The sequence below is a fragment of the Eupeodes corollae genome, chromosome 1, assembly GCF_945859685.1.
Source record: "Eupeodes corollae chromosome 1, idEupCoro1.1, whole genome shotgun sequence".
Classification (NCBI taxonomy): domain Eukaryota; kingdom Metazoa; phylum Arthropoda; class Insecta; order Diptera; family Syrphidae; genus Eupeodes; species Eupeodes corollae.
Genome location: NC_079147.1, coordinates 47,624,910 through 47,637,125, shown reverse-complemented (window position 1 = coordinate 47,637,125; position 12,216 = coordinate 47,624,910). Strand labels below are relative to the sequence as shown.

The 12,216-nt window shown below is 36.0% G+C and overlaps 1 protein-coding gene across 1 annotated transcript; it reads left to right on the top strand.

The window, feature by feature from the left end:
* Positions 1 to 2,709: 2,709 nt before the first annotated feature.
* On the top strand, positions 2,710 to 11,976 carry LOC129938634 (uncharacterized). The gene is made up of 3 exons (XM_056046304.1): positions 2,710 to 3,136; positions 3,203 to 3,973; positions 11,852 to 11,976. The coding sequence occupies exons 1-3, from the start codon at positions 2,710 to 2,712 to the stop codon at positions 11,974 to 11,976; spliced, it is 1,323 nt and encodes a 440-aa protein (XP_055902279.1).
* The last annotated feature ends 240 nt before the right edge of the window (positions 11,977 to 12,216 follow it).

Below are 12,216 nucleotides of genomic sequence, written 5' to 3'. Positions count from 1 at the left end.
AAATGCAACAAAACCATGAAATTGCTTAAGTCACTCTTCAAAACGAAAATGACCAACCAACTCCTCAAATCAATAAAAAAAGGCTGTCTAAATGAGCACGAGCGAATCTGAAATCTTTGTTTAATGATCCGTTCATTTTAAAAACATCAGTGCACGTATGTTTTTAAACGGAGAGGGAAATTTTGTAAACGTGGTCGTTAAGTTACTTTTTTTTGTATATAAGTCGATGAGGGTTGAATTTAAAGAGTGTTTTTGCACTCTTTGGACACAGTTTTAGAAAGTAATTGAAGCGCCTTATTAATTTCTTGAATTTTTTTCATTAATAAGAAGAAATGATTTAGATTTCAGCCTCTGTTCCCATCATAGAGAAGAGAAATTTATTTAGGTCTCAGGTTTTTGAACATTTCTATTTTTTGAACTGTCATTTCCGATTCGATGTGAAATTTTATTCGAGTGAAACTCCCAATAGCTTTTGAAAGTCCGTGGAACGAAAATGTTCCCTGTGAATGGTTTTCCGTGTGAAACTCACAATAAGGCTGAATATTCCCCACAATGACGTCATGTTGTCAAACACTTGTAAACGACGTGCGAGAGACACATTTGGGCTTTCTGCAACTGAAGCCTCAAATGCAGCAATATCCTCGACACTACGGCACTTCTTTGTTACGTAGAGCTCTTAAAGTTAGGGCCACTGACTCCGAACTTCGGTAGGAAATTTTATTAATTTCGACTTATTGTTGTAAATAAATAAATTTGGTGGCGCATCTGTCCTTTCAGAACTAGGACCTAGTGACTTACAGCTTTCAACCATTCCTGTGTGCAAGTAATGTTGGCAGGGATGGATAGGACCTACAGTTTGTAGGCCGATTCCGAACGGCCAATTTTGGGAATGTACTTTTCATGACAAGAATTATTCTTGGAGGATTTATCAATTCCTCAAGAGGCAGCACACGTGAACAAAAATTTAGATGGCACAAGCAGGGTTTGAACCCAAGACCTCTGGAATGATAGTCCAACGCTATAATCATCATGCCACGGACATTACAAATGGCAATCTTTGCTGAAGACAAATGTCAAAGGAGCGGCAAGAAATGTGGCGTTCGTTTGCTATCCCTGTCCCTCTACTTTTTTAGCGTCCCTGTTGAAAAACTGTGTAGTGTGTATTATGGCTCAACTGATTTGTTTTGTACCATTTATTCAGGTTGGTGATATCATTTGGAAAAAGCGTGCAGTCGGTGGAACTTTTAATAAAGGGTTTTTCAATAAGAGCAGTTAGATGTTAAAATGGATATATATGAAAGGAGTATGTAAGCCATTAAATGTGGAGTATAACATCATTCAAAGGCCCGCCTTGGCTTCTTATGGTGGCACGGACCCGAGTGATCCAATTATCAATGACTTTTGCGCATAGATCCGCCTGAATTTGAGCGATGGCCTGTGTTATGTTCCCCTTAAGCCTTTAGGGCATCGGTTGATTATGGTTTATTTGCATAGACCTGTGACTCCAAGAAATCCCAAAGGAAAAAGTCTAGCAGGGTGAAATCGCATGACCTTGGTAGCCAATTTACATAACCCCTGCGAGAGATAACCGCACCAAAAGGTAAATTTTTGAGGATGCGTTATCACCTGGTGAATCTCGCGTGGGTTGGTGTCATCGGATACACGGCAACTTTGCTTGTTAATACATTCATTCATCAAAAAATGCTTCTGGCCACTGAAGATAATTTTCCGGTTAAAATTGGACTTCTCTTTCCAGCGATTCGAAACCCAGTCAGCGAACAAACGGCATTGTCTATGGTCATGAACTTTGAGCTCCTGGGTTAGTTGGATCTGGTACGGGTGTAGGCCCAAATCCTGACACAAAATTCGACAAGTTGAAGTCGATATTCTCGACCGATCTTGCATTTCTTGAACGTACGGGTGTTGGCTTATTGTTTGCTAAACCGGTCGTCTCAAATTTGGCCACCAAACGTAGAAGACTCGACTGTGAAGGGCCACCACGTCTAACACATAATGGGCACACCGTTTGCTTCAACAAACACTCATTTTGATAATAAAGTTTTATCATTTAAAAGTGCTGCCATGTTGATTTGGCATAAATAACAGAATAATAAACAAAATATTTGACAGATGTCACCAAAAAAAAATCACCGCCACGAGGTACCAAAATCTATACGCGCCAATTGAAGAACTCTTGAAGTCGAACCCAAGTTTAATGAAGCTCTAAAAACATTTACTCTTACTTTTTAACTTGGATTCAATTGATTAAATATAATTTTTCTATATAGGGGAAAGGTTGGAACAGTGAGACAGTACGAACAGTGAGACATTCTATTTTTTAGCTTCCCAAAAACATGCACAGACATGTCGATGCAGACAGTAACGTTTTTTTTCCATTCCTTAACTTTTGTTTCTGTTCTGCACAACAGCCAGTTGCGCGTGTGCTTTCAGTGAGTGAAGACCGAAAATAAAGCGTAAAAGTATTTTTTTTCGTGTTTTGAAAATTTGTGTAGCAACTTAAATTATTCAGGTAAGTGAACTAGTGTTTTTTTTAATTGGTTTGTTATTATGTGTGCTATCACTGTTTAAAAAAAGTATTCGGTAGCTTTACCAGTTTTTTGTAAAAAAAAGTTTTTCTTAAAAGTGACACAAATTAAACAGTGAGACAGATTCAAAGGGCGAACAGTGAGACATGTCTCACAGTAAATTATGGATAAACGGTACAGCTATGGGAAGACGCCTCCAGATGCCATGAAAAAAGCTGTTGAAATGGTAAAAGATGGATGTTCCCTGCGAAAGGCTGCAGAAAATAAAGGAGTGGCCCACGAAACGCTTGCACGCTGTGTAAAGAAATATAATGATTCATCCCTGGCCAGAATGAGCCCTAATTATGCCGTAAATGCTATTTTCACCGCTGAAGAAGAACAGTCTTTGGCGACGTATGTAAAAAAATGCTCACAAATGTTCTATGAGTTATCCTTAGACGACGTCAAACGCTTAGCGTACCAAACTGCCATAACAAATTCTAAAACGATTCCAAAATATTGGATAGAACACAAGCAAGCCACTGATGGTTGGTTAAAGCGATTTCGCAAACGGAACCCATCACTTTCATTCCGGACACCAGAGGGTTGCAGTTTGTCGCGGGCAACCTCATTCAACAGGCATAATGTGGGCTTATTTTATAATAATTTATTTTAAGTTCTATCAAGGTCGCCCAACTGCTTTTCGTCTGGAACCCGGATTTATAATCTGGATGAAACCGGGTTGACAACGGTGCAGGTTTCAGCAAAAATTCTGGCGGAGAAAGGTACCAGGCAGGTAAATAAAGTTACAAGTGTCGAAAGAGGAGCTTTGGTAACTTTATGTTGTATAATAAGCGCAACCGGGCAATTCATTCCGCCTGTTATGATTTTCCCAAGGGTACACTTTAAAGATCATATGCTGAGCGGTGCACCACCGGCCACACTTGGGCTGGCGAATTCATCTGGATGGATGAATTCGGAATGTTTCGTTAAAGTCATGGAGCATTTTGTAAACTTCACTTTAAGTTCGAAAGAAAACCCAACTCTGTTAATAATGGATAACCATGAGAGCCACATAAATTTAAACGCCCTTAACATTGCCAAAGACAATGGAGTTGTAATACTAACCTTACCACCGCATTCCTCCAGCAAAATGCAGCCCCTAGATGTTACCGTTTATAAGCCATTCAAAACAGCTTATAACAATGCAATTGACAACTTTATGATGCAGAATCCCGAAAAGACTTTTACTATCTACGACATTGCTGCTGCAGCCGGGTATGCATTTGAAAAATCAATGACCCCGTCAAATATTGTAGCAGGCTTTCGTAAGACCGGAATCTATCCACCAGATAGAGAGGTATTCACCGATGTCGATTTTATGTGCAGCGATGTAACTGACAGGCCACTAACACTTAGCAACCAAACTGAAGAAATCCACATAAATGGTAATAGTTTTTTATTTCGATTTTGAACATTAGGTATAGGTACATTTGTTAAGGACATTGAAGTTTTGGTCGAATACAATGTAAAGATTACGCAAATCGATATCAGATAAAGACTTTTGGCGTCTATTATAACGAGGAGGTCTTAGATGCATTTTTCATTTTATTTTAAGATCAATAGCTCCCCTAAGAAAAACAAGAAAATCATTATAAAAGTAAGACAAGTCCCGAGATTAAATCAAAGCTGAAGGCTGAAGAGATCAATAATTATTAAAATTAGCTTAAGAGAAATTGTATTTATAATGTGATATTATTTTTGGTTTTGAATTAACTCAATAATTTGAATTCAAATTTTAAGGCTATAAGATGAATAGTATTTGGAAAAATTTGGAAAATTGATTTTTTAGCAGAGAAACTTAGACATTTATCAATGAATATTAAATCAAGTGTTCTATAAATACTGTTCTTATGATTGTTCATTTGGACCAAATTAACAGTAGTTGTCAATTAATCAATAATCAAGGAATCACACTCATTATTTACATCAAATGAAACAAGAATTCCCTCATCTGAATCAAAGACCCAATTAATATTCAGCAAATCAAAAACACCTTCTAAATTTACATGTTCTTTACTATCAAGCTTTAAGATCTAATAAATATAATTATTTATATGCTGTTTATATAAATCTAATCTAATGGACGGAATGTAGCTCACTATAGTAAATATTTAAATGATATCTTAATTATTATCTGATCTCCATTAAGACTTGTATTATTTGATGTTAGCAATGGTAATTCAGTACATCGTGGATCTTATATTTATGAATGTAAATGTAATTAATTATAAGTATTGTTCTTTATTTGATTATATTTTATTGTTGATATTTTTCAAAAGTAAATTTTTAAAAATACAAAACAAAACGGAACTCCCCCAAACACAGTCGTCGTCGTCGTAGTCTTCGTTGTGTTGCTCGTCGCGGCGCAGCAAACAAGTTAACAAAACAAGAAACTTTTTCATTCTGTCAGTGTCAAGAACTTCTTAAGTAGATTAAATACTTTGATCTAAACAAAGGAATAAAAGAAACAAAATAAGAGAAGTAGAATTCCGCATAAGCAAAGCATATAACAATACTGAAGGAGAAGAAATGAAAAAAGGAAAGAAACACAACTTTTTCGAAAAGAATAAAAGAACAGCAAAAATGTATTTCAAAAAAAAAGAACAGGAAAGGAAATCAACAGGATGTATCCTTGTACCTATACACAATAAGTAAGTAAACCTTAACATCCTATATGTATGTTTGTTGCTGTATGTGTGTGTGTCTATTTACGTTAGTTTGTATGATTGTATATCCAAGCCGCCCCATCAGGCCAACAAACAGCACAAAGCCCAACAAAAGAATTAAGTTTTTCTTAAACACACACAATATGTTTAAGGTTTGTATTTTTATTTTATTCTTCTAATCTGAAAATTCCATTTTTCTTTTCTTTTTTCCTCAACATCCAACCATTGTTATCGGAATCCAAAGCGTAGGCAATTACGAGGCCTCTTGTCCATCTGTTGAGGTCGATATGCACGTCCTCTATGATCCTTTGGCCATCAAACAATGTTGCCACTTTTAGCAAAAAATGAATAAGTACAATTTATCGAGATTTATCAAAAATAATAAAGGGCTTTTGGTTATTTTTGGCAATGAAAATATAAAAACATTTTTGATTTGATCCGTTTATAGATTTTACATTAATGCGTCGAAAACCATTTCTTTATCAGGTTTAAGGAGGATTTGTAGCTATTCGCAAAGTTGGAATAGTACAAATTATCAATTGGATTTTTCTAAAAAAGTTAAGAATATTTTGCATACAATAACATGAGTTTGATTTTCATGCTTGTTTTGTTGCTGATATATTTTCTTACAAAACCAAATTTTTAATATCATTTATTGAAAGTTTTTATTTCTTATTCAAAAGTACAGCTTGGATTTTTCTAAGGAATTAACTTTATATTAACAACAATAATTTGTATAAATTAAATAATAATAGGAAGCTATTGTGATTGGACCTTGTTTTTCAAATTGAGAATGTTGACATTTCTCGGCGTTCCAAAGACCATTAAATTTTTGGAACACACTGGTTGACAAGGTTTTCTTACTGGCATTAAAATTGCATTTTGAAATGGATTTTTGTGGCCCTCTTTTGACTTCATAATTAATTTATTACGTACATTTTATGAGATTTATGGAGATATGAGGCTTTTTTGGTTGAAATATTTTTCTTATATCATAAAATATTCGAAAAAAAGCTTAAAAAATTGTTAGATTTCGCTTGTCTTACAAGAATCTAAATGAAACGCTAAACTAAATATTTATCCTAAAATGGCTTTCAACACAAAAAATCAAAACGGGTTGAAAGTTGTTTTTTCAAATATATTAAAGAAACTAGCAGACCCGAAAGACTTCGTCCTGTCATAAAGATTTGTAAAGTGGCTGTTTTTGTTCCTACGTATTTTATGGTCGTGGCTTAACATTCTCCTGAATAAAAAATAAATAAATGAAACATACTATATAACGATTTAAAAATAAGTAATAGCTTTATTGTTAACCACGTGAATCATAGTTATTAACAGAAATAAGTTTTCTTATCATAGTAGTCTTTTGTGATAACGATGATTTTGTTTGATTAGTTGGCGCATAGACAAACAAATCTGATGGTTTTCCAACACGGGAACAGGCAACATACAATTGACCATGTGAGAAACATGGGTTTTCTAAATTAATACCACAAACACTTAATGATTTTCCTGGGACTTGTTTATGGTCATAGCAAAAGCAAGCCGCACTGGAAACTAGTCGTTTATCTTCTCCTTTATACCTTCCTTTGAGTAAAGTTGCTTCTATCAAGATGTTTAGTAATTTTTTTTCGCTTACCGTGTACCGCTACAAAGACGTGGTTGGTTGATATTTCGCAACACTATAACTATTGATCCAACCTTTAATTGAAGATTGTGAGGTGGCAATCCCGGCAAATCCAGCGAGTTTAAAAATTCTGGTAGATAATTGAATACATCATCTTTGTTAGTAGCTGAATCAACTGAATTATATATCCTCGGTTCGTTTGCGTTTACTGACAAAAACTTTGAGGAAAAATAATTCAGCCAGTCAACATATCTATAGAAGATTTGCCATTATCAATGTCAATGAATTGTTTAGAGAATATGTTTCCAGATTGGTCATTTTGCAACTCCACACGCATATTCTTGCTTATATGAAGCACTTAGATATGTTTCCACAACTTGGAGGACTTTTGACATGCATTGATTCCTTCAGCTGTCGTTGATCGTGGAATTACTGGCAATGTTTGACGAAAATCTCCTGCAAATACAATCATTGCACCACCAAATATGATATTATTGCTTCGTAGATCTTTTAAGGTTATGTCTATAGCCTTCAAAGATTTTTTATGTGCCATCGTACATTCATCCCAAGCTATCAATTTACATTGCTGCAAAACCTTCAAGTCGCTGCGATTCCCGACGAAGCGAGTGCAAGTGCAGTTTTTTTTGTAAGCGAATTATTGCTAATATTATTGAAATCAAAAAAGTTTTTCCTGTACCTCCAAGTGCATCTAAGAAGCAAATTAAGCCAGTTTCATCATTGTTTACTTTCATAAGAGTATCAAATACATACTTTTGTTGTTCATTCAACAGTGGAAGATTTAATTGAATTAATTCTTTCAAAGTGTTGAGATCATACAGTTTTTCTCGATGCAACATCTTAGCTTAGGTGATAGAAAATTTTGTTCGCTTAAGGGGGTATTCTGGTCTAGAAATAAAAAAATATCGATTTTTTTCACATTTTCATAGTTTAACTATTTAAGAATATGTTTACGAGAGGATTTTCCGAAATTCAAATTATTTTCGGAGAAATAAGTATTTTGCTGAGCAGCCATCCAAATCGGTTGGGCTGCAACTAATCGAACAAAAGATATAATGGGGTAGTTTAAACGCGTTTTTCTCAGAACTGTCTTTTTGAATCTGATACCCACGATTTCTTAGGTTCTGCCCAACCAATTTACTTGAAATTTTAAGAGAGTCTTCTGTAGGGACTTGTCTACGTCCTGAACTACGGCCATCCCCAAACTTTCATTTTTACTATTTTTAACAAATCGAAGAATGTTCAAAAAAGTTTAAAATTTTTTTTAGGCAGTCGCCATTTTGTAAAAACAAATGTTTGTAACTTTTCCGTAGTTCCAGATATTGTGACATTTTTGTAGATTAAAACTCTTTTTTAGTTTTTGATTTCAGATTTCTGGGAGAGTTAAAATCGTGGGTACGGTCACGCACCAAATTCTTGAGACGCACCACTCCATCAGCCGATAACTAACGGAATTTTTATTTTTTTTTTTACTTTTGTATTTTTTTTGTATGCTTCTAATGTGAATAAATAATGTTTAAAAAAAAATGATGGTAAAATTGTTGCTCTCTTTTTTCTACAGCACTTCAAAAATTACCTAAAATTCATGTCTCTAGACCAGAAATCCCCCTTAAATAATTATGAATAACTGCTATAATACATACCTTGAAAGCTGGAATGAAATTTTCCCGAACTACATTATTTGTTGCCCCAAATGACGTCATTTAAAAGCAATTGTTAAAGAGTTGGATATGTGCTAAAAAATGTATGGAATATGTTCCTATTCTTGAAACCAATGATGGATCCAATGGTATCAATTTCACTTTACCATTTGCGTAACACAATCTATTTGCTTCGTTTTTGTGTTTCAATGCCTTACAGTGTGAGCAAACCGAGTTCATAGAACCAATAACAACACATTAATAGTTACTGTAGTCAATTGACACATCGTAACTAAAAGCAGTTCGATTCAAACATGAGCGATCATTAATTGAGAGTCGCGCTCGCGATTCACGCGTTTGTGATATCCGAATTCTTTGACGTTCATTTTGGTCTTCACGGTCTTGTGCAGATTATATCGGTAATTAGCTTGTTTTGCTGCAGCTCGGGTTCTTCTACCTAAATTGCTTCGTCTTATAGGAGGCATATCAAATATAAATTACTTTATCACTAAACACTAACTAAGCAAACCCTTACACCACTAACACTCTGCACAAAACACGATATACGGATTTGTTTGAGCCGGGCTGTTTTCATGATTTTCCGGCAGTTATTAGAATTTTGCTCGCCATAAAAACCATCCTTGAACTTCAACAAACATTTAAAAAAAAAGATAAAGAAAAGTAACCAACACATTTTGCGATTTTTATATATAAGATATAAAAATGGTGAACGTTTATTTCTAGATCTTAAGGAAATAGATAAAATAAAAGTTTGGCCAAAACGTATTTTCCAAATACATGATATGTATTAAAAAGATTTATGTCTAAATTTCACATGAATTCCAACAAAGACTCATAACTAATGAGAATTTCCAGCAACTATGTTATGGAAGTTACTAAAATGCTCTAAATTGTATCTTAATTACTTTATTAAGGTGGCGCTACAGTCCTGTGTGAACTAGGGCCTCACCCAACAAACTTCTCCATCTAGCTTGGTCCCTAGCTAGATGTCTCCAGTTTCACGCTCCAAGTGACCCAGGAATCTAAGTCGTTGGACTTTTACCCCTCTGGCTAAGTCTAAGGCGATGTACAGCCGTACAGCTCGTCGTTCCATCTTCTCCTCCACTCCCCTTCGATGCATACGGGACCGTAGATCACACGAAGAACTTTTCTCTCGAAGCGACCCAAGGTGCTTTCATCCGCTTTTGTCATAGTCCATGCTTCTGCACCGTATAGCAGGACGGGGATGATAAGGGTCTTATATAGCAACACTTTGGTCCCTCGAGAGAGGACTTTACCACTCAATTGCTTTCTTAGCCCAAAGAAACAGCGGTAAGCAAGAGTTATTCTGCGTTTGATCTCAGTGGTGGTGTTGTTTTCTGCGTTTAAAGCGGAGCCTAGGTAGACGAAGTCCTTGACTACCTCCTGCTTTTAAACCTTTCAACATCTTCGACCGCACGATTCTCATGCCCTCTCTTTTTCCTTCTGAGAAGTCGGCGTTCCTCTCGCCTCTTCTGCTCATAGAGCTCATGAGTAGCTCTCGTCCTTTTATGCAGCGCCGCTTTGCGTGCTTGTTGTTTGGCTGCATTTGCCTGCCGACATTCCTCATCAAAGCAGGGGTTCTTGTTGGTGGCTGTTTGAAACCCAGCACATCAGAGGCGGCTTCTCTGATTGCATCTTGGCAATGTTGCCACTGCTTTTCGATACATTTTTTTTGCGGCAGGCTAGGCACTAGGGCACTGCTCATATGTTTTGTCTTAGAGCTCGAAGAACATATCTTTGGTTTTGTCGTCTTTCTTTTCTGTGGGGCGTGCGCGCATATCAGGCTAATGTTGCCGAATTTAGCCTTGATGCGTATGGTCATGAGGCGCTCATTGAGTCACCTATAGCTCAAGACTTCTTGCCTAAGTCTGGCTCCAATGACGAATCCGCATCCAAATAAGCGCTGTTGGTGTTCGTGGTAGCAGTCACCATAGTAAATATCTTTTTGCCCGGTCCATCCCATCGTATTTCCTGGATGGCGGTGATATCTGCTTTATAGCGGTCTAGGGCCTCCGCTTATTCTTCTCCCGCACGTGGTATATTAAGGGACCTAACATTCCACGTGCATATCCGAAGTTCGTTGTCCTTTATTCGTTTGCGTTGGTTGTCAACAGTAAATCCGTCCGTATCCGAGGCTTGTTGGTGCTTCGCAACTATGAAAGCTTTTACGTGGCCAGGAAGTCACCCCGACGGCACAAACCCCAACTTGGATGGCCAGATCCTTAGTATAACTCCAAGGACGGATAGCCGGATTAAATTCTTTTTTTAGGCCTGGGCTCCGAATATGTCGAAGAAGCCCTATAAGGTATTCACTAAGTAGTTCAACCTTACTGGAACTGTAGACACCAACGTTGATTCCATCTCGAGAATTCGTCCGCTGCCGAGGAGATAAGGAGAGATGCCTTAGTGGAAACACTTCTCCTCACCTCTCTCGTTTGCTGCCACCAACAATTTTCCACTGGGTTTTGAACCCAATCTCCAGTTGAGGTACTAGGCACTCGATGTTCACCACGGGGAGGTGAGAGTAGGAGTTGATAGACTGAGGTTGGTTTTATAAATATTGGATTCAAAATGATTGAATCTCAAAAAAAATGTTGTTTTTAACATTCAATTAATTGTATTTTTTTCATAAAAATTTAAATTGGTGAAAACTGATTTTCAAATCTGATAATGGTCTCAATATCGAATCTCTATTTTCCTATATAACATAGAGTAATGTTCAAAAATGTTATTTAAAAATATTATTAAACTTAAATATGTATATCGTGATCACATACAGATTTTGAAAACAACTTACTTCGTCATACGCAAAATATTGTTGCTAACGTTTAGTAATTTTTTTTTACAAAAAATTCAATTGACAACTTTTTTACAAAACACAAAAACAATATATAAATGATAAGAAATGGTTTTCGACTCAAGTATAAGAAGAACAAAGAAAGATATTATTTTCAGATTTAACTTATCTCACACAAAATATTTTCATTAGTATTTTGTAAAAGTTTTTGAAAAATCGACGAATCTAAGAATCTTTTTTAAAATTTGGTTTGGCATTTGAACGTTAATAGACATCAAAAGTGCTCGCTTCTAAATTAGGAACATTAGTTTTGAAAACCATGGCTCTGTTTGAAAACAAAATTTCTCTTGATCCAAATTATCATAAGCGAATTTTTGTTCGCAATGAAACCCAATATTGATTAAATTGATACGTCAATATGTAAAACCACGGTTTTTGTAATGCTAATAATCCACCAGAGTTTGTTGAAACAGTCAATGGTGACCTCTATAGAGTTTTGTGGGAACTTGTAAAGTCGCTTGTCAACGCCGCCGATTATCCCGAAACGATTGATCTCTTGCAGGACAGCATTCGCCATGTTGGTGCCGATAAACGTTAATCGGAAATTAAACCTCCCAGATTAGGATACGTCCAAGTGGCCGTAATATCCCAGAAATCAAAGGTTAGCATTGGACTTAATTTCATGTCAATGCGAACAAAAATTATCTTTGTTTTATTCCGTTTCAAAGTTCTTTACCTCGAACAAAAACCCTTTGCTCTGAAGGAATTCTAAAAAACCTAAACTTAACTCTACTTTATTAAGGAAACGTAGATAATTCTGTTGTAATTATTGATCTTG